The 27,470-nt window shown below is 36.1% G+C and overlaps 1 protein-coding gene across 1 annotated transcript; it reads left to right on the top strand.

Annotated features, from left to right (window-relative positions):
* LOC149300527 (RING finger protein B-like) lies at nucleotides 1–27,470 on the top strand. The gene is made up of 19 exons (XM_089485023.1): nucleotides 1–62; nucleotides 1,053–1,125; nucleotides 2,506–2,548; nucleotides 4,888–4,966; nucleotides 5,541–5,629; nucleotides 6,562–6,708; nucleotides 12,056–12,107; nucleotides 14,465–14,565; nucleotides 15,146–15,231; nucleotides 16,068–16,149; nucleotides 19,327–19,412; nucleotides 20,642–20,729; nucleotides 21,807–21,855; nucleotides 22,871–22,955; nucleotides 23,742–23,807; nucleotides 24,275–24,375; nucleotides 25,974–26,058; nucleotides 26,301–26,405; nucleotides 27,366–27,470. The coding sequence occupies exons 1-19, from the start codon at nucleotides 1–3 to the stop codon at nucleotides 27,468–27,470; spliced, it is 1,584 nt and encodes a 527-aa protein (XP_089341149.1).

Here is a 27,470-nt window from a genome sequence, read left to right as displayed (position 1 = left end):
ATGGCTTTAGCAAGCGGACACTGGCTGGAAATCAATGCTCTTGGGGACCCACCAAGACCTAGGTATGTCTTTTTTTGTGGTTAATTACATAATATTTTATGTTGGATAAATAATTGTTGGAGACTAAAATAACAATTGAAGTTGTCCTAATCTGACAAAAATAGCTATGATTTTTAGACATGTACTATTTTCTTTTATGTTTGTAATAGCCAAATTTTACAGCAGTCAGGTAAGATGCTGCATACCATGGGCATAGCTCCATGCATGGTATAGTTTCTTGTGAACGGGTGTCTTATGATTCCTCTGTTTTTACAGTGTGTGGTGTAGACCACTATTCAGGGGAAGAGAACACAGAAGTTTACAAGAACTGATATGTAAATATAGCTACTTAAGATAATTAGAGTCATTATGTGGAACAAACAGATTAAATTTCTTATAGCCATTGAAGCTTGCACAACAAGCCTTTGTCAACTACTACTAGCTATGTATAGTATGCATTCTAGTGACTGTTTATTATATAGTTAAATGTGTTTATATAAAACCTAGCTACAACAGGCCATATCTGATTATTAACCTTGGTTATCTGTATACTCATCTTTAAATTAATAATCTATGTTTGTTTCATGTGATCCTAGATCACTTCAAATAAAAAAAAACCTTTTGATCATAGTAACAACTGTTGTTTTACCCATGGGCGATTTGGCTGAGAAAGAAAGGGGAGAGACAAAGTTTTCATTTCAAGTTAGGCATATATGGGGAAATAATGGGGACATATTTTTTTCCATTATATCATATGATAGGATGCATGCTTTGCTTTAAACTCAGAAATATGCAAAGGGGCTCAGCTTCACAAGGGAAAATTTGGACCAGGTGCTCAAAGGGTTAAGCATAGCATTTAATAATAAAAAAAATGCTGGTGGGAATTTTATATTGCAATTCAGGATAAAATATACATTTAATGGTATTTAAAGCTATCAGCATGGAATTTTGTATGTGTTTCGTTAGTAATTTAAGTATTTAGATATTGTTTACCTCTGTTTACATTATTATAGGCATGGACATGCATTAGCAGTTGCAGGAAATATTGTATTCATTTTTGGAGGATGTGCCAGAAGCAGTTCCAGAGTAAGTACTAGCCATTCCTATGTGGTAAGTGGGTATTGTTAGAAAATTAACACATTGCATGGTATGTGCCACATAATACGTTTTCACTCTGTATAATAAAATTAATTCACTTGTGCCAGGAATTCAGGGATCCTTTAACCATGGCATGAGAACTGCCAACATTCCAACCGAATCATATTTGTCACCCTTCTGGCCTTAACCTCTTCCCTAGCTTCCCTAGTAACAGAGTTTTGTTATTTCAGCAATACGTGTGTTTGGCCACAATTTCCTTTTTTCGTGTTTAGTGTACCCACCCATGTTACTTATTGTTTGTTTATTGGCCAAGTACTTATACTTAGGATTATACTTACGAGTTTGCAGATAAGGTGCCACTAATAAAAAGAAAACAAATTTGGGTTTTTATTTCTAGTGGATGGTATGCACGGAGTACACTGATCCATGGCAGAGTTTCTGGAAGGGGCCTACTTTTACATTTTTAGTAATACATGAAAGTCTATGAGTAATTGTTTCCAAAAGCAAAAGGTCGCTTTCACCACCATGTGCTTTTACCTAGAAACTTGTCCTTGCACCAAGTATAAGAATGTGTAGAGAGATGTTATTTTGACTTATCATTTTGTGAAAACGTTTCTCTTTTTGTACAAAGCTATCTGTAAAACCACAAACCATAATATTAACCCTTTCTTTAACAATGAACCCTCACACCAACATGCGCTCATCATACTATAAACCCTTTAACCACTTCAGGAAAGGAAGGTTAAAGGATGTGCTATACAGGGGTGTACCTAGAAACCACGTGGCCCTAGTGCGCAAAATTGCACTTCAACAGCTGGTCTGTACCATCATTGCCCCCACACAACTGGTCTGTGCCCTCTTTACCCCTTGCCCCCTTCCAACATACAACATATGCAAACACACTTACACAAATTGCACACACTTACTTATACTCACTAACACACACTCCATCTTACCCCACTTACACATCCATGCTCATACACACACACACACACACAAGTACACATCCATGCTCACACACACACACAGAAGTACACATGCATGATCAAAACACACACACAAGTACACATCCATACAAATATACATATATGCCACCTCCCATCCCCGCTTACCTCTCACCGCTCCTGCAGCTTTCCCTCTGGCTGCTCAGGCACGTGATGAGCCTCGGTTTCACCACGGGGTCAAGTGATGTCACATGGCCCGATACATTCTTATCTCCCTACAGGAAGTCTAGGAGGAGACAGGAAGAAAGGGTCGCAGGGGTTGCACCGGGTGCCCTATGTTGAACACATTATTACCATTTGAAATAACAACTGCTAATGTAATAGCATTATTACACTTTAAATAAATTATTTTTCTTTTTTACAGGATGTGAAACCAATATATTTGAATGACTTTTACATGCTTACAAGTAAGGTTATCTTCTTAACTTAAATTTGTATTTTCTCAAAGGCCTATAATTGTTTCCAGTTTGGTAACACTGGACATACACGATGGTCCCATTACTTCCAAGTCTTTACTCTTATTTACGAGTCATAACAGAAAGATAAATACATATATAATGTTAATCCTATAACCTTGTTTCAACTAGAGTTTTGATTAACAAAAAAATCACACAATAATGTCCTAGGACCACACATACCAGAATCGTGAGCTCTAACTGCTCGAATCCACATACACATTTAGCAAGCATCACATCTAAGCAGATCAAAGCAATCTTCTGGGAAGCCATTTAAGATCAAAGTACATTAAAAAATATGTTTAATTAAGTTAAACAAGCCATACAAATCTGCAGCTATCCTCTTGATCTTAATCAACAGCAACAATAACAAAAATTAAACAAAAAAGCTGAACCATCAGGCGTACTTGAAATTCTCTCTTATGAAAAATTCACATGTCTTGGCTTCATGCCAGAAATCTGTCAGACTTCATTGGTGAAAATCCTTTTCGTTTAATATTGTTACAGTGTAGCAGACTGGGCAATAAAATATCTGTGGAAGTGGTTAGTTCAATTCATGCTTTTCTGTCAGAAATCCCTAAAGTCGATTAAGAGTCTAAGAATAATCAAACAAATGAAGTGGTTAAATTGCCCTTTCTAAACTGTATTTGAACTACTCTGTTCTGGGTCTTTGCTTTAGATTTTCTGTGGTGAATAAAATTAGTTTAGACCTATCTCCAATTTTGAAGATGTAGCCAACTAAAACATAAAACAACAAAATATGGAACAAATGAAATTTGCAAAAGAAACAAACATTTATATAGACAGCATCACAACTAGTTCCCTCAATACCCCCATGTATTACACATCAATACACAACATATATATTACTTGAACAGGGAGCCAAACCAACCCAGCTTATCCACATGCCGATACAGCTATTCCAGTAATGCTACATCATATCCTACCGTGAAACATATTAGCAAATATACCATGCATGACACATTCTACTTTTAACCCCTTAATGACAAAGCCCGTACATGTACGGGCTCAAAATGCATTGTTTTCAATGGGTTTTGGGACCGCCCATTGTCCTTAAGGGGTTAATGTTTAATTCTACTTTATTACATTGTAAATATTTGCTTTCACGTGTAAGCTTTATAACTCTATTGCTGCATATTGTAAGTGCACTCCAGGACATTCCCTGACAATAAGAGAAATATCAATGTATTCTTCCTGGTGAAATATCAAAACATGTGGGAACCTGTCATCATTGTCCTCCTCCGCAACATGATGTTCTGACATAGGGTCAGACTGTTGGGCTGCCATGAAAACCTGCGGCCTTAACTGCTCTATCTACGATTGTGTGTCCCCTTCCCCCCAGTTTTCTCTATCCATCATCCACCCCTGATTTCTGCAATGCATCTTGTGAAAATTCCAAAAACAGGGTCCAACAGTTTTGATGCTTATATACTTTTTAAAGGCATTTGATGATAGGATGTGAGTTTTGACCAGCTTAGGATGCACGGATGATGCATGGATGTTTTCTTTCGTTTTCATATTTAAACACTGCAATTGGTATTAGCGTTTGGTTGTATTTTTAATCCTAATTATGAGTTAGACTGCTTTAATGAATCAAGCCCAACGTAGTATTTACAATGAAACCATCCTCTGGGTTTTGTAGCCTTATAAGCTGATCATTTTGTAATGTTTTTCAGCTACATAAATTTAACAGAGATGTATTATATCATTTCTAACAATACCTGCCACTGTTACATACCCTATATAATATAGACATTAAAACGCATTTTAAAAAATGGCTCTTTGTTATGACTATACAATCCATCTTTAATGGTTTTCTGAATAGTGTAGTTATATATTTTTTTCCATTTAAACATTTATCTAATAAAATCACATAGTGTAAGACCTCTCTTCTTATGCAGTTCATGAATTACTGTTGAAAGTGGCTTTTTAAAGGTAAATATATAGCTTTACGAAAAAGAAAAAGTTGATTTCAGGTTTATTTTCCAAAAAAAACATCCTAAACAGTTAATCAGATTAAATATGCACATTTTTGCATCCTGCAAATTATCCACATCTATAAATGTTTTAAGGAAACAATTATCGTGTAACAAATAAACTAAAGACTATAATGGAGGGTCATATTTTTTTTAGCCACGTCTACAAATAAATTATTTCATTGATATATGTCTTGATCATAATGGTGTTTAGCTGGTTTCCACTGTGTGATGTCTTTTGTTCAATATGCATAGTTTGTAAGTGTGTGTTCTTAATGGTATGTTTTTGAATAGTAAACATAGAAGATTCAACATGGGAAGTAATCCCACAAACTGGCCATATACCAAGTCCTAGAGAAGGACATTGCATTTGGTAAGTAGTAGTGATAGATCATTTTAGGCTTTATGTACCGATTAACTTTTTTTTCACTGTATCTTCATTACTCCTGCTTTTGTCCATGCTTTCCCTTTACATTTAAGCTCATTGTCTCCCTTCCAAATCTGACTGTGTTTTATGAAATATAGTACACATACAAATTTTTAAGTGCTTTGTATTTCTGTTTCCACAAATTCCTGTAAAATACACTGTGGCAATTTGCTTTATGTAGGTTTCAGTGAATGGAAATGGAAAAACAGAGACATTTTGTATTAATATTTTTAAAATTTGTATAAATGTACCCAGTTCGCCCTATTGCTATTCTGCCCCTGGTAATTGTGTCCAGCTCAATGATTTCAACAGAGAAAACTATGAATCATATTCCATACCAGGAAGGTAGGTCATAGATAATGTTGGGCAGCTGTCTGGTGTTAAACAGTTGTAATTTTCAAAGTAGTTTTCTTCCTGGACAACTTGTCTTTAGTTATGGCTTTTGTCTCTGGAGTGAAAAGCATGTTAAAAGCATGTTGGCATACATCCACTGAGATTGTTTCGTCCTGTATATTATCAGTCTTGTGAAAAGAAAAATCTACTTATTTGGAGGCCGTTCTGATGAAAATGCAGATGAATGTCTCCCAGGAATATATTCATTTGATGTAGGTAAGGAGAAACTTTTTGTTGTCATTTATTGTTTTTTATAGTGCTGTACAATGAGTAAACAGGACATAAAATGTAGTATGTCTCAACAACAGAAACAACAGGTAAGTCCTCAAAAGAGCTATATATAAATTTGGTAATTTTTTCAAAATGATCAATATTATTTTCTTCTCAAAGCTATTACCATATTAGTAAATTTCTAGTTTTACTGTAACTTATTTTGTCATTACAAGGTATGAAGCTGTACATAATATATACAGACACATATTTATATTATTTAGACAAACCTGTTTAACAAGTGGTATAAGTCTAATAAAACACTGTGCAAAAAGCAATTATCCAACAAACCTATTTATGACAAAATATATGCTCGTAACAATTACTAGACCTTGTAAAAGAAGGTTTATTATAGAATGTTTTAAACTATTGCTAGTTCTAGTCTACTACTATGCTCAAAAAATACAATAACATCAAGTATTCTACAAAAAGGAAATGATAAAGAACATGAAGTTGACACAATCCAGGGTCATGAAACCCTTTGAATAGAAGATGGACCAAATCAGAAAGGTCACATGTCGTATCCACAAGAAGTATAATAATATTGGAGAATTATTTAGTTAATGAAATGTTACAATAATTCCACAGTCAATGTTCTTGCTGCCTTAGAAGTAGCGACTTTAACCACATTGCATTGCATTACCCCACAAGGCAAACTACCTAGCTTGTTGATGGCAGAGTAGAGCAGCCTGCCCAGGCAACAGCAAGCACAGTTAAGCAGGCATGCTTACTGTAAATCCCTTAAACTGTGATTAAAACCTATGAGTAGACACGTGGGTAGGTGTAACTTGTTACCCTGGCTAAAACCATGCAAAAATCAGCACTGAGATCATATCATACTTGTATAATTACCTGTAAAGCTGTATACTGTGTTTTAGGTACTTTAACATGGGAAAAGTTAAAAACAAATGGAACAGCCCCCCAAACCTTGGATCACAGTGTTGCAGTTGTAGGAGAAAATATATTTGTGTTCGGTGGACATTGTCATGGAAAAGTTGTGGATGACTTGTTCATGTTCAACACAGGTATGCATTAACTATATAATTATCGTACAGTTTATTATTATTAAAAAATATCATAACCATTTTTAACCTTTTATAACATGCATGGTCAAAGGAGCAAATTCAGAGTCGCCAAGGTGACCTTGCTATCGTTTTAAATAGAATTCAGTGTAGAATAATGGTGTAATGTGTACATATATATTTTCAGGTATGTTCATTATCAACATTCAATATTTGGACATATTATAAATAAAAGCACATGTTTATGTATTCAGAAGGTAAAGAAGGGGGAAAATACTAATTATCTAATATTGACCAAATGTGACATTATGTACTCTCAGAAATACATTACACTTTTACATGAAACAAATATTAGCTCAAGTGCTTTATGAGTTTCAATAAAATATAATATGTTGATGAGCCAGACATATTATATTTTATTGAAACTCATAAAGCACTTGAGCTAATATTTGTTTCATGTAAAAGTGTAATGTATTTTTTTTTTTTTTTTTTTTTTTTTTTTTTTTTTTTTTTTTTTTTTTTTTTCTTGACACCTTTATTCATTTAATTCACATGACAAGCCCAATAGTGGCATCACACTTCACTCACTATTTTCTTTTCACTAGATTTTTCTTTTTTATACAATTATAATTTCTATTATATTATCATTATATTACACATGTACTTTAGATATTTTTACACTTAATTATACACATTTGAGAATATTAAATGAGGGGTTCCTCATATTTTTCCACACCTTATTACATAAGAATTCTAAATATCAATTATTTTTTATCCACAATACAAACATCAGAAAATTTTATATCTATCTGCTACACATTTTAATACGGAAATGAGGTGTTCCTCATTTATATGCCTGTAAAATTTTCAACTATTAAATTTACATATTAATCTACACGACTCTTTCACACAAATCACTTTTAAGTAATATACATGCACTCTATATTATTTTTTTTTTTTTTTTTTTTTTATTTTTTTTTTTTTTTTTTTTTTTTTTTTTTTTTTTTTTTTTATTTTTTTTGATCCAGGTCGGCACCTACGCACGAGTTAGCCCTTTATAATGATGGGGCAAAAAATACACGAATTTCTCACGTGTATTAAATGTATGAATGGTTGTTTTTGTGTATATGTTTGTAAGTTTAGACGGCATAACAGGCTGATAGCGAGGGAATCAAGCAGTATAGATGATACTTAAATTGATGTCTATAAATTGCCAAGGTTTAAACTCCCCTTATAAGAGAAGCTTTTTATATGAGTTATTGATTCATGACAATATTGATATTTGCTTTGCACAAGAAACTCACTGGATAAAAGGATCTCCTTTTCAATGGAAATATAAAAAATATCCAAATATCTTTGAATCTAGTCTGGAACACAAAAAGAAAAGGGGGGTTGCAATTATCATAAATGAAAAAATTAAATTTGAAAAAATTCATTATGAATGTGATTCAGAAGGCAGATATGGGATCCTTTTATGCAAAGTGAATGATGTCATTTATACCCTTGTGAACATTTACGCTCCCAATACTTCGATGGTGAAATATATCGAAAAAGTAATTGATAGAACGTATGAAATAGCAAAGGGTTATGTGGTTATAGGGGGAGATATGAACTGCATACAAGATGTTAGGATGGATAAAAGTATGAAACATGGGCATTCTCCTGATGCAAAAATGAAAACTTTGGCCAAATCATTCTCTTTATGTATAGCAAGAAATAACTTATTTGATATATGGAGGACAAATAATCCCTCCATAAAAGACTTTACATTTTATTCTGCTGTACATCAATCTTATTCAAGAATAGATACATTCTTAGCCGATAGTAACACAATAGAAATTTGTAGCTCTGCCTCTATAGGCGTGAGGACATGGTCGGACCACGCCCCGGTAACAATAGAAATAAAAAATAAGGCTGACTTTAAATCTAGGTCCAAATGGAGACTTAATGAATCATTGTTAATATCTCCGTTATTTCAAAAAAAACTTGTGGATTTGGCCAAAGATTTTATAACAAACAATGACAATGGAGAAACCTCGGATACAAACTTGTGGTGCGCATTTAAATGTACTATGAGGGGGTTTATTATACAACAAGGGGCAGCTATTAAGAAATCTAAAGGTCTGATTCTATCAGATCTCTATATCAAGCTAGCACAACTCGAATCAATCAATAAGTTAAATCCATCAATATCTATAGCTGGTGAGATAAATGTAATTCAACTTGAAATAAAAAGTAAGTTAATTGAGAAGTCTGATAGAATCTTAACAAAATTAAAACAAGACTGGTATTATAGTAATAATAGAGCTAGCAAATTGCTAACAAATAAGATCAAAAGTCGAACCAGTAAAAATAGAATTAATAAAATTATTTATAATGATAAATCTTACTTAACCCCAAAACAAATAGGGGAAGCTTTTCGGTTGTATTATAACTCATTATACAATCTCCCTGACCTAAGTAAAGATAAAAAAGAGATTAGAACTTATCTTAATAGTCTGAATCTCCCCAAATTGACTAAAACACAACAAGACACCTTAAATGCCCCAATTCAGCTTTCCGAGATAAACAATACCATTTGTAACTTAAAAAAAGCTAAAGCTCCTGGCCCAGATGGGTTCTCGGCCCCTTTTTATCAATTGCTAAATTCGATTATTTCTCCTCTGATGCTGAAATTGTTTATACAGATTCCTTTATTAAAAAGTTTTCCATCAGAAATGCTTCAGGCTTCGATAATCCCTATCCCGAAGCCAGGGAAGGATTTAAGTAAAGTGACGAATTATCGTCCTATTTCCTTGATAAATCTAGACATCAAAATCTTTTCAAAAATCTTAGCGGAGAGATTAAAAAAAGTAATACGGCCTCTAATTCATTCTGACCAAACTGGGTTTCTTTTAGAAAGGAGCGGTGAGGATAATACTCGAAGGATCTTAAATCTTATATATGAACTAAATGAGTCTAACTCCCCAGCGGTTTTTATTGCCCTAGACGCCGAAAAGGCGTTTGACCGGGTTAATTGGTCATTCTTAGAAGAAACCCTTAAGATGTTCGGTATGAATGATGTTTTCCTATATAACATTCTGGCTCTTTATAAAAATCCTCAAGCCAAAATTATAGGTATGAATTTAGACTCCGATTTCCTTAACATCAATAACGGGACAAGACAAGGTTGCCCGTTAGCCCCATTATTATATATTCTCTCCATAGAACCTCTTGCGGCTATCATCCGTCGCTCGTCTAAAATTAAAGGGGTATCAACGGGTCCAATTGAACACAAAATAGCATTATATGCAGATGATATCTTGCTTACTTTAACTGAGCCAGAGACCTCAATTTTGGAAACTTTGGAACGTATTAAAGAATATGGTCAATATTCAAACTATAAACTAAACATAGATAAAACACAAACAATTGTTTTTAACTTGGATATCCCCAAATTACTGACTTTAAAGGATAAGTTCTCCTTCCTAAAGAGAGGAGAATTTATTGATTACTTAGGTATTAAAATTTATAATAATTTAGAAGACATAATAACCTATAACTATATGACTTTATTAGAGAGTTTGAAGACCCAACTGGAAGAGTGGCAACGACTAGAAATTTCCTGGTTGGGAAGGTTAAACATACTTAAATCATATATAACACCTAAACTAATTTACTTATTTAGAACTATCCCATTATTTGTACCTCCTAAGATCTTAAATCAATTTGATAGCATATTTTCATCATTTGTTTGGCTAAACAAGAAGGCAAGAGTATCACGCTCTATACTGAGTAATAGCTATGCTCGGGCTGGGGTGAATTTCCCCAATATTCAAAATCTACATAAAATCTGTATGCTCAGTCATTTCTTAGCCTGGGATATCAAACGCGACCAGGATCTACCTTGGTATAATTACGAAATATGGAAATGTAATGGTTTTGATCCATTCCACCTTTTTTGGCATAATCCAAAAGTTCTAAAGCACTTAAATATTATTAATCCTTTAATTTTGAACATTTTAAAAAATATGTTTAAATTTAAAGAAAAATTTGGTTTTGCAGAATTTTGGTCATTGGATATGCCCATAGAAGCGTTACATCTATGTATCAAAGATATCGATTTTAAATCTTGGAAGGCTTATGGGATAATAAAAATAGTAGATATTTATTCTTCAGGGGCTATCAAATCCTTTTCAGAAATACAAGAGAAGTTCTCTCTTCCAGCTAGGGAACAATTCTCCTTTTTAAGATTTATAAGTTTTATTAAAGCTAAACCCTTGAAATCAGCAACTACTTTAGATGCATTTGTGGAAGCTCATTTTAAAAAAAATCTAATATCCAAAATAGGTACATTACTAGAAAAGCAATCATTAACAGAAAAATCCAACACTATTTTGAAATGGGAGGCTGAATTAGACATTTCTTACTCACCAGAAGAATGGCATTCTGCCTGGATTAAAACAAGGAAAGCCATCCATTGTACAAATCTCCAGGAACAATACTTTAAGATCCTCCATAGATGGTATTACACTCCCACAATCTTACATAAAATGTTGGGATCAATTCCAAATGTATGTTGGAGGTGTAATCACGAACTGGGTTCTATGGCTCACATTTGGTGGGAGTGTAGTAGTTTAATTGATTTAAAGAGTAAAATTATGGACCTATTCCAAAAGATGTTTGGTATGCAATGGGAATTAACTCCTCAAGCTTTCCTCTTTCATATTGATGTACCTTATAAAATCAAATTGAATTTGGATTTAATTATTAATATTTTAGCAGCAATAAAAATTTGTATGGCCCGATGTTGGAAATCAGAAGTTGTACCAGCATGGTCACACATCATAAATCAAATCGAATACCAACATCGGATGGAGAAACATTTTTACAGAATACATAATAATTTAATAAAATATGAGAAGATCTGGTTACCCTGGCGAAATATATCACTGCCTATGGTTTAATGATGCCTTTCTTCCTCTCTTCTTATTTTTCTTCTATCTCTTTCTTACCTTGGCAATTTATATCTTTAGTCATACTTACTCTGCAGAGCATATCCCTCGAAAGCCTTTCGCTCTGATTAAATCTAGGGCAGTTGTTGTTGCCGTCTAGGTTTTGAATGTTGACAGTTTGCTTCCATACATGTACTATCCTCACTATGTTACTCATTTGTGTGGAAATTTCCTGTGTGTATAGGATGAAGAACTTTATTCTTTATTTTTAGCTGAAAGAAATACTGTCTGTAATGAATGAACAAAAATTTATTAAAAAAAAAAAAAAAAAAAAAAAAAAAAAAAAAAAAAAAAAAAAATAAAATATAATATGATGTATGCACACAATATTCTGTATATTTTCTGATTCATTTTAGTGTCTGAGAGCTGGGTGCCAGTTAAAGCCTCTGGATCTCTGCCTGATGCAAGGTATGTCTGTACATTTGAAACATTTTTAATAATTTTATTATGCATACAATAAATGTTTCTCTTGGCTCATCAACATATTTCAAACTGTCAATGGATCTCCCGTTGCTAGTAACTATGCTAATTTTTTCACAATATTAAGACCTGACAATCATTTTTACAATATATCTGTCCACAAATGTGTGTTTTGTAGATTACTGAAAACAGATTATAGGATAGTAAATTCTCTGAGGTCTTTATCAAAAAGAGACCAATAACTCCTTCTAAAGATACGGAAAATGGCACATACTCATAAGGAATACTAAATTTGGAGATTCCACTGGCTTCCATGGGAATTCCTCCACATTTAGAAATTTGTCCCAGAGCTGCTCCTCTCTAATAATGTCCTGTTATGTTAGCTATTTTGACTTTTTGTACGAATGTTTCCTAAATCTGCCTTAATCAATAATAGTTAATTAGTAGAATTCCCTCTTGTGGGGTGTTCCTGGTCTGCAGTGGTCAGTGGGCACCCAAGGCTCATTGTTGTAGTTAAATGTCTGAAAAAATTAATGCTGGTTCTAGAAAGGTGACAGAACACACAGTGCATGGTGGTCTGTTGCGTATGGGGCTGCGTAGCCGCAAACCAGTCAGAGTGCCCATGCTGACCTCTGTCCACTGCCAAAAGCACCTTTAATGTTCACGTGAACATAAGAACTTGACCACTTGAAAAGGGTGGCCTGGTTTGATGTATCACGTTTTCTTTAACATCACATGGATGGCCAGGTGCATCGCTCAACTGGAGAACACACGGCACTAGGATGTATTGTAACTTACATGCCTCGACGGATCAAGGCTGTTTTGGGGGCAAAGGGGGGACCTACACAATATTAGGCAGGTGGTCGTATTGTAAAGGCTGATCTGTGTAAGTCTCTATATCTCAGAAATAGCTGTAGTTACTGTGTGTATACTCACAGGACCAACAAGCTGCAAAAAGTGTGTAGTTTAAAATGCCACAAAATTGTCTTGTCTTCTACACAAAATCTGTGCACACGGCTCTGTTTTCTCAGTACTCCTGTCTTAATCAGTGATGTTTTTAGGTTTTTGTGCTGCCCTAGGCCTGACTACTTTCAAGCACCCCATAATCCTAATTGTCACTGTAATGGGTTGCTTAGTTAGGGCTATAGATACCCTATGAATCCTTTGTCTGTCCCTTAGGATAGTCTCCAGTCTCAGGAGGCTAATAGATGGATCTTTGTCTTAGATCACAAAAGTAGTCCCGACCACCATGATTGCGAAGAACAAATTGAACAATTTATTCTTGTTAAACATAGCCTAATAATCTACATAATTCCATTAACATTGATAAACAGGTATATGTAGACAACCCAACCTTTAATTCCCTTTTAGCTACTCAATATCCCCTTGGCAGCAATCCTGTTAATTTGATTTGTTTACACAATGGAGTTCCTGCCTGTTCTACCTTTGTTTGGCAGCCAGGCTGGAGCCATCTCTAACTACCTTGGGGCCCTGTATGACAGGTCATTCTGTCACAGTCACCTTTTCTTAAAAAAAATACTGGCGATAGTTGCGGGTCATGAGCAGTCCTCTGAGGTGGAGCCATAAAGGGCAGCAGGGGAGTCAATTGATATTCAGTTCGCCCTTTTAGCACTTAAGGATTGAGCTTCAGCCTCCTTAACAGTACCAGCTTTGTAACCAAATGCTTGTCTCTGCTATCTTTGTCCCCAAACGGCTTAACCGTGCCATTTTTTGTCTCCAAACAACTTAAAAGTGCTATCATTGTGCCTTAAAAACTAAACAGTGTCATCTTTGTGCCCAACCAGTTTCTCTGCCACCATTGTCCCCAAAAAAACTTGTGCAATATGTAGTCCCCAAGCATTTTGTTTCAGTCATGTTTGTCCACCAAACAGCTTAACAGTGCCATCTTTGTCCCCAAACAGCTTAAAAGTTTTATTTCTGTGCACAAACAGCTTAACAGTGCCATCTTTGTCCTCAAACTGCCTAACAGTGCCGACTTTGTCCCCAAGGGCTTAACAGTGCCATCTTTGTCCCCAAACAACTTTTAATAAAAGACAGCCAGCTACAATAAAATTTAAATAAAGCACATGTAAAAAAAATAATAATAATTTAATTCCAGGTTTCAACGTATTTCAGCCTTCTCAACTTTTTAAAAGGTCCAAAAGGACAAATCGTGTTGCCAAAACCTGGATTGAAGTTAAAACTGTTGAATGCAATCCCACAGCCATTTTTTGGATATGTAGGGCATAGAAGTTAAATATAAGATATTTAGTGGTTGTCTAAGTATGTACCCCTAAAGTATTCCTTATTTTGTAACTTATCTTCTATTGTTTTGATTACATTAGGACAGGTCATGTGTTTGCTACAGTTGGAGAGCAAATATACATGTTTGGGGGCTGCTCTGCAAAATCTGTTTACTACACTGATGTGTATGTGCTGGACACAGGTAAATTCAAGAGTTAAAAAAACAAAAACATTTTGAGCAGGCACATGTGTAGTTGGTATCAATAATATGATCAGATATAGCATACTGCAATGAGACACATTTTATTTTATGCGGAATTGAATGGATTGGATTGCAGTCTCACGATTCAAATACCCCTGTTTAGAAGAACACCTCAGAACTAAAATAAAAACATTGGCACACCTTTCCATTTTCCATGGAATCTAGTGCATTCTAAGGGTTTAAAATCAATGCTTTCCTTCTTTTTTTTAATAAATTGTATGTGTGCTTTAAATGTTGGAAGTAAACTCACAACTGACAATCTGCACTATACTATACTAGACATTGCCTCTTTAATGGCTTTAAACTCAGAACCTTTATTTTTCACGTTTGTCTTGTACACTTTGTAATACTGTTTCCGCCATCATTCCGAAAAGTCAGCATTCATTTGTATGGCTCCCATATTTAGTATTTTCTCCATTTAGTCATCTTACACAGGCATTTTATGTTTGACAATTAAGAACTGTATTATTTGTGTTGACAAACAAACCATCTAGTCTTACATTGTTCTGCCCCCTTTTAGCTTCATTGGAATGGAAATTCTGTGAGGTAAAGGGGGAGAAGCCAAGTGGACGCAAACATCATTCATTTACAGCACACCATGATAAGGTAATATGTCTTATGCTAAAGAGCTAATCTAACAATGTCATAGTGTCATAGTGGGTTGGGGCAGGACTCTGTGGGGAGCAGGGAAAACCCATTGAGTTCCCAGGTATCTATATTTATATTAATGTTTGAGGTTTCAGACCACTATTATTTTTTTCTCAAGTTTAAATTTTCTTCTGAGTGATCTAATTTGCTTCATCATTGGTTTCTTGGTATCAGAATGCAGACTTTTTGCAATAGGCTCTGAATTTTAAATGGCAGATTAATCGTTCTTATCAGGCCAAGGTGGGCCATGGGTAAACCAGGGTAAAAGTCTAGTGGGCCAGTGCCCAATAGAGCCTCCCACTTACCTTTACTCTTGTAGCCAATCCCATGCTTTAGTGTGTTGCCAGATGCTGGATACACACGACTGCACACTGCAAAATTTTGCAGCCATGTGTATCCAGCGGACAGCCGCATGCACATTATTTGTTGGCCACTGGCCTTAAAACACCTAATTAGTCTCTGTTTCCTAGAACTATCTGGATGAATCCCATCTGTTCATCAATACTTGACATTATACGTAATGCAATGGGTAGTTGTAATCAGTTATCAGTCATAAAGTCATTGTTTGGGTTTTTTTAAATGGAATTTAGTTTTAGTATATTGCCATGTAAATTGAGGGTTCTAAATCTACTACAAGTACAAACTATTGTTAGTTATGTTAATATTATTGTGCAAGTTCGGACACAAGTATCAAATGTATGGTAATGTAATGGTATGGATGTTGGATTTCTATTTGAGAAGCCATTAATCATCATGCTATGTCATTTAATTCATGCATATTTCTACAATAAAAGGACATTTATCTGTTTGGAGGAGTTCAAGAATCAGGATATGAAGCAAAAATCTTGAACGCAGATGTCATGAAATTAAGCCTCGGTGAGCAAAAAATACTGAATAGAAAAATAAGTATTTCTTGTAAAATGTAATGAAACAACCATATAAAGGATAACTTAGCTGAGTTTTATGTTTCTAAAAATGTTTTGACTTTACCCTCTACTTTTTAGTGGTATTATGATAATGAGAGAAGCCTTTTTACTCACTGTATGTTTTTACCTCTGTCAATTTGAGTTACATCCATACTATGTTCAGGTAAATTTTACTTATTGGTGCTGTGGTGAAAACACATATGCGGTTGTTACCAGACACTCAATACAAGAGATCCCAGTATATTTATACTCCATGTCTTTATTTGTCTACTAGTAGCAGGATATCTGTAGCCCCAAAGATATCTCTTTTCATCAATGGTCCATAACAGAATGAAGGAATGAAGTTACAAAGAGGGAGACCACTCCCTATCTCAGTGGGCCAGTCACTGGAAGAGTTAGGCCAGGTTTGGGAGATATGTCCTGTTGCAGACTACACTTGTTGCAGTCTCTCTAACTATCCACTAGACTTGTGCATTTGTATTCGGTCGAACATGAAAACGAAAGCGAAGGGTGTGTGTTTTCGTTGTTCAGCCCGAATACCAAAGAAACGAACATGGCGCCAGCAAAATGTACATGAAGACGAAGACGCACAACACGAAAAACCTTTGTGTTAGTCTTCATCTTCGTAAGCATCTCCTAACTAATCTCCCTGGTCCCTTCCCCTTCTAGCCTACCTTGTCTATGCAGCATCGCAGGGGTGAAGGGGAGCAGAAATCCATAGGATCGCGCTAGGAGTAAAAAGGTCTGTGCAAACGACTCTATTGGTCACCGGCAGGAAGCTCCTCTGGCATCAACCAATGAAGAGCAGCTGCCCTTTATTGGTTGATGCCAAAAGAGGCCCCTGCAGGCCACCAATAGAGTTGCTCGTACAGACCTTCAACTCCTGGAGCAGGGATACCATTGGTCTCCGAGGCGGAGTTTCGCTGTCATGAGTTAAAGGGCTGTACCAGCGACTCTATTGGTTGCCGGCAGGGAGCTTTTCTGCCAATAGAGTCACTCGCACGAACCTTTAACTCCTTGAACCTCCCCAGGCTGAGTTTAGGATCCAGGATTTTAAAAGTTCTTATGAGCGACTCTATTGGTCGCCAGCAGGGGGCTCCTCTGATATCAACCAATGAAGAGCAGCAAGAACCGAACACAGGAATGGGCAAATATTTGTGGAGTACAAAGATTTTTTTTCCCCACGAAGACAAACAGGAAGAACTATTCACCCATCTCTCTCTAACCTCTTATTATCTGTAAGGTTTTGGGGGCCTGGACCACAGGAGCATGGGGGCTGATACCAGCAAAGATGCAACTGACAGAGCCACTCATGCAGGGGCAAGGTGCTAAGGTCTGAAGTCTTGTTACAATAGAAGGGCCAAGCAGAGGTAAAGTCACACAACAGTCCAGGGGTCAGTATCGGCAGCGGAGGTTTACGAGTGATGATTTTGGCATAAAATCCTGGCCGGAGATAGATGGCAAAACCATAAGGCAAGCCAGGGATCAAGGTTTTAGAATTGCACAGTAGAGCTCTGAAGAACAGGTAAACTTTATCTATAGATGTTACAGCTCTAGAGAATACGATGGCACTATATAAAACAATAAATAATAATAATACATACTGCAACAATGATGGAGTAACTGGAGGATGTAAGGGGAATTTTATAGGCTGCAGGCATTGACAACTCTCCTTCTGCACCCGGGCAACCCTTCCTTTGAGTCTCCACTTCCAGTGGATGCACAGCATCTTGTCCATCCTTGTAGCGTGACCGTACCTCCTGGGGTGTGGTTACATATTGCCGAAACCTGGCTGTTATGCGTGCATATCTCCACAATACACAAACCATGATCACTGAATGACACATATCCTACAGCCTGGTGCTGCAGCCTACCTTTAGCCTCAGAGCTCTGGTCAGCAGTGGTTGCAGGGACAGCAGGTAAGTGACCCTGGCACCTCCCAACATGTGTCATGCTGGAGCATGTATGTTAACAACTGGTTCCCATGATCCCTCCTCAGGGCCATATCCCTTCCAGTGGCTCATGTATTCCATTACAAACGTGAGAATCCAGAATGTCTTGCACTTCATACTCCTCAGTGTCATGAACCAGGACAGGAGCTGGGGTGATTGAATCAGAGAAAGGAAACAATTAATACTGGGTAAATGCACCACAAATCTGCTAACTGAAGGTCAATGACCATGGGGTTTATGATTGCGGAGATGGGAAAAGGATTCCAGAAAAAACATTGTGGTGGTCACCTTGTTCTTTTTAGGCTTCTTGTGCTTTCTTTAATGTAGCTTGGAGAATGGTAAATCCTTGCTTGAGAAGCTGTAGTCTGTAGCTTGGGGAATATAGCCGGTTTGAGGAATAGCTGAAAGATGGAACCAGTAATTGGCATGGATGTGTGGCATTCCTATAAATCAATTTAACTGGTTGTTGTAAGTTTACTTGTCCTTCAGATGGGTTATGTAACAGTGAAGGTATGGTTTTATGGTGTGATTTGTCCTCTTGGTCTGTGGATGATGAGGAGAGTTAAGTGTCTAAATTTGTAACCCCTGGCAAAGAGTGTGTGTGTGTGTGTGTCTGTCATGTTATGGTGTTAGACAGTATATGGTGTTAGTATGATTGTATGTATATTAGTATTTGTTGTGGGCATCAGGGTATGATGATCATTTGTGTGTTAGCATATTGGAGTGTCAGGGGTGAGGGTTAGTGCTGTCTGGGAAGGGGAGAAGAGAACCAGAAGAAAGAATGTGTGTGTAAGTAATTATACGGTGGTAGACTGAGTGGGTGTGAAAGCAAGTTTACGTGTTAGTATGTATGCGTGTTTTAGGGGACCATAAATAAATACTACACCCAGATGGCCCTAGGCTTACCCCGTTAAGCGGAGTGATGGGAGAACCAATGGGATGGACATGGAGGGGCTTAGTGGCCCAAGGGTCCAGCATGTACTGGGCCCCAAGATTTTGGATGGTGTCCCTGTATGGAATACATTAATAATTTTATAGTGGTGCTACAAGAGTACAGTAAATATGCTTCCTATATGTGTCTTATTTTATATATTTAAGATAAACATACTTGGTTTTGAAAGATTTTGAACCGAGTTTGATCCTCTATTTTAAAACAAACCTTGTTGACTTTACAGCAAAGATGAAATGGAAAGTGCCACTGTATTTTGGCATACCTCCAGAATGCAGATATAAACATACAACCTTTATACTCCACAGCCAAGTGAGTATTTGTTGAGCATGCGGTTTTAGCCCCTTAAAGGAAAATTGATGCTGTAACATAAGCTAATGAATTTATTGAAACTGCCTGGGCGTGTGCAATTGGTGTAATTGTTTTGAAGATATGTAAATTGAAAGAGCATTCAGAACCTTAAGAAGAGCAATAACCATTACTAGACTAAAAACGGTTCAGAGAAATTTTTTATTTCGTTTTTAGTCCATTCATTTTCGGAAACAAATTTAGTTTCTTGCCCTTTCTGTTTGAACAAAATATGGAGGCCTTTTTCCATTTGGAAATGAAAGACGTTGACGCTCACCCTCATTCGCTCTCTCTTACACCGACTCCCTACTTCCTCCGCCAAGCCCTTGAGTGTCCCAGTCTCTCTAATCTTTTCTCGGAGAGGTTCCATAAAGGGGCAGAGCCTCCATACACAGCCTTGCCACGATTGGAGGAATGGGGTACAGGCTGTCCCCATGGGATGTGTTGTGACTCCACTGTTTTGCAGAAGTACTCGCAACAGGCAGAAAGATAACCATTTCTGCACCTCTCTTTCTCCACAAAGCTGCATTATACTGGCCCCTCAGAGTACTTCTGCAAAAAGGTGGAGCCATGGTGCATCCCGCGGAGAAGGTAGGTCTAATTATTACAGACAGCAGGAGGTAAACATACTATGTCCATTGTGTAAACATAAGATGAGGTTTTATTGTTTTATTTTGATTATATAGTGTATAGAATCATAAAATGTAGGTTTTTGGGAAAAAATGACAAGTACACATAACATTATGGTAATATGTATTAACTATTCCTGAATACTCCTGCTCAGCCTTGTCACTCTATTTTGCATTCCCTTTCCAACACACCCATATTAAATGAACATTTTGGCCCTAATTTCTTTTTAAATGCATATCAGAACCTATTTTGCATGGACATTATTGCATGCATATCAGAAGTCTAAAAGCTCAGTTATTATTTTCAGACAAGCCAATAGAAAACACATGTATTGCATGGGTTAGAAATGAGTATCTATGAAGATGTGATTGTTGAGATGGACAACTAATGTAAAGGGAAACAATGCAATGAAATGGAGTTTAGTTCATCATAAATTGAACTTCTCATGCCTTTACAAATGCACTAGCCTCAGATAACATCATTCATTTCTTCAACATTCTCTTTCAGTATCAGAACATTCAACAGATCCCTTCTTGTCATTAATATATTTAATCTTTTATCAGTTATATGTTTTCGGGGGAAAGAATGAAGAAAATGACTTAAATGACCTTATGAGGATGAAACTGATAAACCCTTCAGAAAGACAGCCAAGTGAGTAAAACTACCAGTTTAATACTTTCTCCATTTGGGAAGTGTGCTCCATTTTATTCTAAATTTCCCTAGTTTCTCCCTAGTTAAAAATGTGTACATTAGCAACATTTGTTTTACACCAATAAAAAAAAGCTTGTTATTTATTTTACATGTAATAGAGCATCTTTACAAACTTTACAAATATTGAGGATTTGGAGATTAAACTAGAAGTTAGCAATGAAGAAAAAAATAAAAGAAGAATCAGGTAGTCCAAGTTGCTTGTTAGTCCAAGGAAGTATTTGACTTTGTGGAAGGATCACAGAAAGTAAATTTATTTGCCTGCCAGTTCCTTTAGCAAAAATCTGTTGAGTACCTAGGGCATCATAAACAATTAGATTGAGCAAACAATTTGAGAACAATAACCAAGTAGAGGGGGGCAGAGACATTTAAACAAAATAATAAATAGATAGATAGTTGAGGGAAGATACTGGGGGAGCGACCAATTGTGAAAGAACCTACATTTTCAATGTGACTGCTGGCCATAGGTTTAGTGTAGAACACTAAAACGAAGATCAAAAAAGTAACAAGACCAAGTCCTGTTACAGACAAGCTGTTACTTTAGGGTATGCATTTCCTGACTTGATTCACAACCATCAAATGGCAATTATACAGGTATAGTTCATATGCCAATCTGGGGTTTTCCCTGCTTTGAGAACATGGATGATGGCTAATAAACCAGGGATGCAAGATACTTTCACATATATATATACATGTAAGCACTACAGCATTATGATCAGTTTATACCCCAGTTGTGTTGTCAACCTTGCATGGGATATACATTTTTTTTACATGACTTTCTTTCTATTATGTAATTTATAAGTAAATTTTGACACATATCCAGATAAATGTTTCATTTTCTATTAGTAATACTGCTCATTGTGATAGTTCAGTCTACTGAGCCTTGCACTGTGCAGAAATGAATACTTGTTGTACTTACATCTGTCTGTGACAATACATTTTATGTTGATTATGAATGTGTTTTCATTAGTATGTGATTCCATTTTGACGGAAAACATCACTTTTTTCCCTTGTTTGCAGTTATGAAGGACATTTTGTTAGAATGCGGAATTCAAGGTGTAAGCAATGGGTATGCTTTTATTTTTAAAGTATTGGCAGAGTTATATTAATTACATAAGTATTATTTTACTCAATATCATATCAATATTAAATTCCATAAGCTCAATTAAATATAATATATATATATATATATATATATATATATATATATATACACTGGCATGTTCCTGCTCTAGTATATCACAGAAGTACCCCACTCTGATGAGACCAAGGCATTTGAGATATGTTGCAGATGATACCAACTCTGTCATTGTCTGAAACTGAACTCATTATCTTCCATCTCCACCCCTGTACCTGAATTCTGTATCACCATGAACAACACAATTCCCACTAGCCAGGCCTGATGACTTGGGGTCATCCTTGACTCAAACCTCTCCCTCATTCCCCACATTCAGTCCCTCGCCAGATCCTGCAGCTTGCACCTAAAAAACATCTCTTGCATCCGCTCATTCCTCACCCAAAAATCAATTTCCAGCCTTGACAATTGTCTCGACTCTCTCCTCTGCAGTCTATCCTAGATGCTGCTGCTAGGCTTATGTTTTCTTTAAAATCCTCCACTGGATCCCTATTACCTTAAGTATTACATTTTAAATCCTTGTACTAACATATAAACTGCTCCGGTATATATATTTCTGCCCTCATACAAATACAAATACTCTCCTACTCAATCTTCTTTCCATGGGCTAAGGCTCTTCTCACTAATCTCTTCCTTTTCCCATCTACAAGACTTCATTTGTGCTGCCCCATACCTCAAACCCCATACCGAACCTTCAGTTTTCACCCTCCCAACATTCAAGAAACATCTCAAAACCATCTCACCACATTCCCTCAAGCGCTCTCTGCACCTAATGTATTAGTTTGTCTTAGTCTGTCAATTCTAGTCCTGTCATACCCCTTGAATATATGTATTGTGAGAAGCACTGTGTAAATTGTTGGTGCTATATAAAAAGATAATAATAAAATATGTTTATTTTTCATTACAGATTTTTTTTTTTTTAATATAAAAATGTTTTTCACTTGTTTAGATTCACTCCAACAAAAATCCCAAAAGTGAAATATCAGCTTCCTGCTCTACAGCTTCCTAGGATTGGTTCTCCACCCCCACTTCCTGTAAGTTTCTACTTGATTTCACTTTTTTTATACAGGAGAACAATTATATAGGTACAATAAGGGCTAAAATATATCAGAATTTGCATTTTTTATGCTTTTCACATACCTAGGAAATTCCTAAATGCTCATCATGACACTTCGAAATAATATTTATTGGCCCATCGTTCAGATTATTTAGAGCGATTAATCAAATGTACTAACCAAATGACTTTAATACCAGTCCTCATGGAAACCTTGTCATTATTTAAAGATACACTTAATTGAGTGACATTGAAACAGGGATAAGAACCATGACATACGGGTAGACATTACAGAGCAACATAAAGTACACTATATGGACAAAAGTATTGGGATAACTTACCATCACATTCTAAATACATTGACATTAATATGTAATCGGTTCCCCACTCTTCTGGGAAGGCTTTCAACAAGATTTTGGAGTGTTTCTGTGGGAATTTTTGCCCATTCGTACAGTAGAGCATTTGTGAGGTAAGGCAATCTCTGTTCAAGTTCATCTCAAAAGTGTTCAATTGGGTTGAGGTCAGGGCTCCGTGCAGGCCAGTCCAGTCCTTCCACACCAAACTCATCGAACCACGTCTTTATCAAACTTGCTTTTTGCACTGAGGCACAGTAATGCTGGAATAGAAAAGGCCCTTCCAGAAACTGCATAGCATTGCCCAAAATGTCTTGGTATGTGCTACTATGTGTCTTTTTACTTAGAATGCAATGTCATAAAAGTCCCTGTTGGTGTAATGTTCAGGTGTTCTAATACTTTTGTCCATATAGTGTATGAATGAGCCACCTGCAGACTTTATGACCCTGACATTTTGCCCTTCCACCATGAGAACCCAGGTATTGCTATCAATCTTTTTTCAGTATACAAAATTATACATACATGGCTTTGGAATGTTACGTCCAACGAGCTCATATAGGTTTTATGATCAGGTGTCCACATACGTTTGGTCACATAGTGTATTGATTTAGGTCATATAGTGTATTGATTTAAGTCTGTCGTAACCTACACAAAGAGCTATATCTGTAAATTTTACAAGAGCAGGGCCCTCTTCTCCTTCTGAACTAGTATGTTTTAACATGTGATAATGTTATTGTCATTTTAAATTGTCTTTGTTGTATATCACTGTCCCCTATTGGAGACGGGCTACATAAATAAACTTAATGTCAGCTGTTGATATACAATTAATAATAATGCTATACATTATTAGCACACTGACCACTGGTGCACACTGGAGAGGAAAAATACAGAAAACTAAAATTCCTTTTTTCTCTCTATTAAATAGTAAAAGTATTTATTTATACAGGATGTACAAGACCACAGTTTTATGTCTGTACGTAAGCAAGCAATGGAAAAAATCACAGCTGCCTTTCTCTTGCTGGACACAGAATTTGAACAATTTGACCTGTGAGTATTGGTTTAATTAAAGTATTTTATGATTTTACAGTTTAGAACTTACATAAGCTACCAAAAACAGTAAAAATGTCAGGGGGTTCATATAATTAACTTGGCTTTCTTCATTAAAACAAGTGCTAGCTTCATCATCATGTTAAGGAATTTATTAGCATTTATTCAGCCCACTACAGCCAGGGACCTAATGTAGACGAAACTCCATATGCATATTGCAGAATACATGGATGACATTTACTTGACTGAGAAGGTAGCTGATAAGAAGTTGAAGAGGTTTAATACAGCAAATGAACATAAAATATGGCCAACAACCTCATATGGTTTAAGGTGTTTTTTTTACAACAGGAAAACATGGGAAGTCTAGAAAATCCAAATGGTTCTTAACTGCCAAATTCTATGTATCTATGTTTAACTGGTCTGACTGATTGCATTCAAGGTTACTCAGTAAGTCACAACTTTTACCTTTGTCACTGCTTAGCCATGCAAATAGGTACATAAATAAATAACCAGTAAAAACAGAAGTCTGGAAAAGGACCCTCTGCGGTCAGAGCTATTGCAGTGGTATTTCTAGAAGTAACCTGATGATCAAGATGACTTCCAGCTCTAGCAATTGAGGCTGTTTGATGAAGTGTTCCATCTCTTCGTTTATGTTCTAGGTTTGGAAAATACTTTTTTTTTTTTTTTGAGTGTTCCTCAGTTATAGCTATCACACTTTTAAGAACAATATATATTATTATATACATATATAATATGAGTTAAGAGCAGGTGCTTTGCTATACTTCAAAACATGTAATCTACCTCTTAATCCTTAAGCGCACACATAGTGGACAGTGTGTGTGTGTGTGTGTGGCGTCACGGACCCAATTTTATACAGTCTGACCTCAGATGAAGCTGGAATTGCAGTCCTGTGTTCTTGCTCCAGTGATTTTCGGTATTTTGAACCAGCTTTTGACTTTGACTTTTCATGTTTGCTCATCCAGTTTGGTTTGACCTGACATGGCTTTCTTCTATGTTTTTGCTCTTCAATTTGGCTTGGACATTCCTGATTGGCTTTGACCTGGCTTGTCCTCTCTGCTTCTGCTTCATGATGGCATGGTTTTCTGGTCTGGTACTCGTTTTGCGCGCACACACGCACACATGCTAACAGCATACACTCTCATGCAAACTAACACACATGCACACCCTAACACCGTACACACTCACCTTAACAAACACATACATGCACTTAAACCCACCTCTCAGTTCTCCCTCATGCTATTCAGGGATATTATTGGGACTCTTGGGCTGAAGCATACTGTAGCCTTGAGTATTTCGACCTGCTCGGAAGTGAGCTGAAGGAAGAACCAGCTGGACAGCTCCAGAGACTCAGTATACCAGAGTATACTTAAGCATGGGTGACCCCATTCAGGGCTGGCCACCAAAACACTTCAGCCCCCTGGCAATGGCCCTTTGTTTTGTTTGATCATATAGTATACGCATGTTTCATAATGATATTTGTTTCATAACTAAGCAAAATTAGAAAACGGTATAAAACAATATAGTCTACTTAAGAAAAAATTTAATAAAGGTAAACTTTATCTGGTTATTGTATTCAGTGAAAGAGCAAGGTTTGCTGAGGCAAAATCTGCATTTCAGCAGGAGAAAGAAGCATTTCACAGGCACTACAAAGCCCAGAAACAGGTATGATTTTGCCTATTCTCTTACAAAATACTGACGGTACAACAATACAATATCACAACAATAACTCTGCTATTTATACTTTAACATGATACATATAGTTCATACTTTTAATGTGGTATAGTAAGAGCCTTGAATGACAGAACATTCCAAAATATAACACACTGAGATATATCTTAATTCATTGCAAAACAAAAATATTTTTTCTCAATAGTCGATATCATAATGTATTGTTTATGTGTTAGGAGATTCAAGAAATGTTGGAAAAACATAGGTTGCAAAATGAAGCATGGCTGAAAGCAAGAGCAGAGGAAAATGACAAAGAAAGAAAAGAAATTTGCAAACTAAGGGTAACAACATTTTATACATACATCAAAGTAAATCAGTGTACTTGCCTTGAATTAAATAAATTCTAGAAAAGAACCAGGAGGTTTAATTATCAGGAGCGGTTTCAAATGCCTTGGAAACTAGTTTTAAAATGGGATAAAGACTATACACCCTTTTAAAGAATCCATACAGTTGAATATACTGTACACTACCATTTAAAAGTCTGGGGTCACTTAGCTGTTTTTGTGGAAAACAAGGACATTTGTAACTGTGCTAACAAGGGTTTTATAACGATTAAGTAGCCTTTTAAACATAATCTTGAATTAGTGAACACAACCTTGCCACTTGAACACAGGAATTATGTTATTGATAAAGGGCCTCTGTATTCCTATGAAGATATTCCATTAGAAATCAGTCATTTCCAGCTAAATGACCCGAAGACTTAGGTCCCAGGATTGCACTACCAGTCCAGTTGGATAGGGTTAAGTTATTTGTGATCTGCTTGACAGATAACATGTTCTAGCATGATTCAATATATTTTTTAAAGCTGGTTATGATTGTTTCTTTTGTTTTTCAGTCTGTGTATGTAAAACGGGTTGTTGGTGTACAAACGAAGGATTATTTTGCTTTAGGGAAGCCGAGGTCTGTGTCAGAAGGTCACACAACTAGCATTATAATCAAGTTCCCATTCAGAGGTTAAGGAAGGTGATGGATATGTTTAAATGTGAGATTAACAATAGGTGATAATCATGGCCCTTTGATTTTGCTTAAATAGTGCTCCGTGCTTAAAAAAAATTCAGTTCTAAACTATTATTTACTGTATGTAACAGGACTCCATACAAAGAAAGTTCAGGTATACTGTAGGATGTTTAGGTGAAGGTTTATGTGGAGTAGATAAAACAAAATGTAAATGCTTTCATTTGTAGGCTGGATTTTAGTCATTACTTGTCATGTCCAATAACGTTCCTTCAATTATATTTCAGGAGGAAATCTTCTTAGAACAGAAAAAGTTGAAAGAAGAACAACAAATAATTGAAAAGCGCAATCAACAGCTGATTTCTATCATGCAGCAGTTTAAAGGAATGTGA

The sequence above is a fragment of the Sceloporus occidentalis genome, unplaced genomic scaffold (genome assembly GCF_023333645.1).
Source record: "Sceloporus occidentalis isolate IW3139 unplaced genomic scaffold, rSceOcc1.0.p SCAF_24, whole genome shotgun sequence".
In the NCBI taxonomy this organism is placed as follows: Eukaryota; Metazoa; Chordata; class Lepidosauria; order Squamata; family Phrynosomatidae; genus Sceloporus; species Sceloporus occidentalis.
The sequence above is the reverse complement of the archived record's forward strand: the minus strand, read 5'-3'. Positions and strand labels throughout refer to the sequence as shown.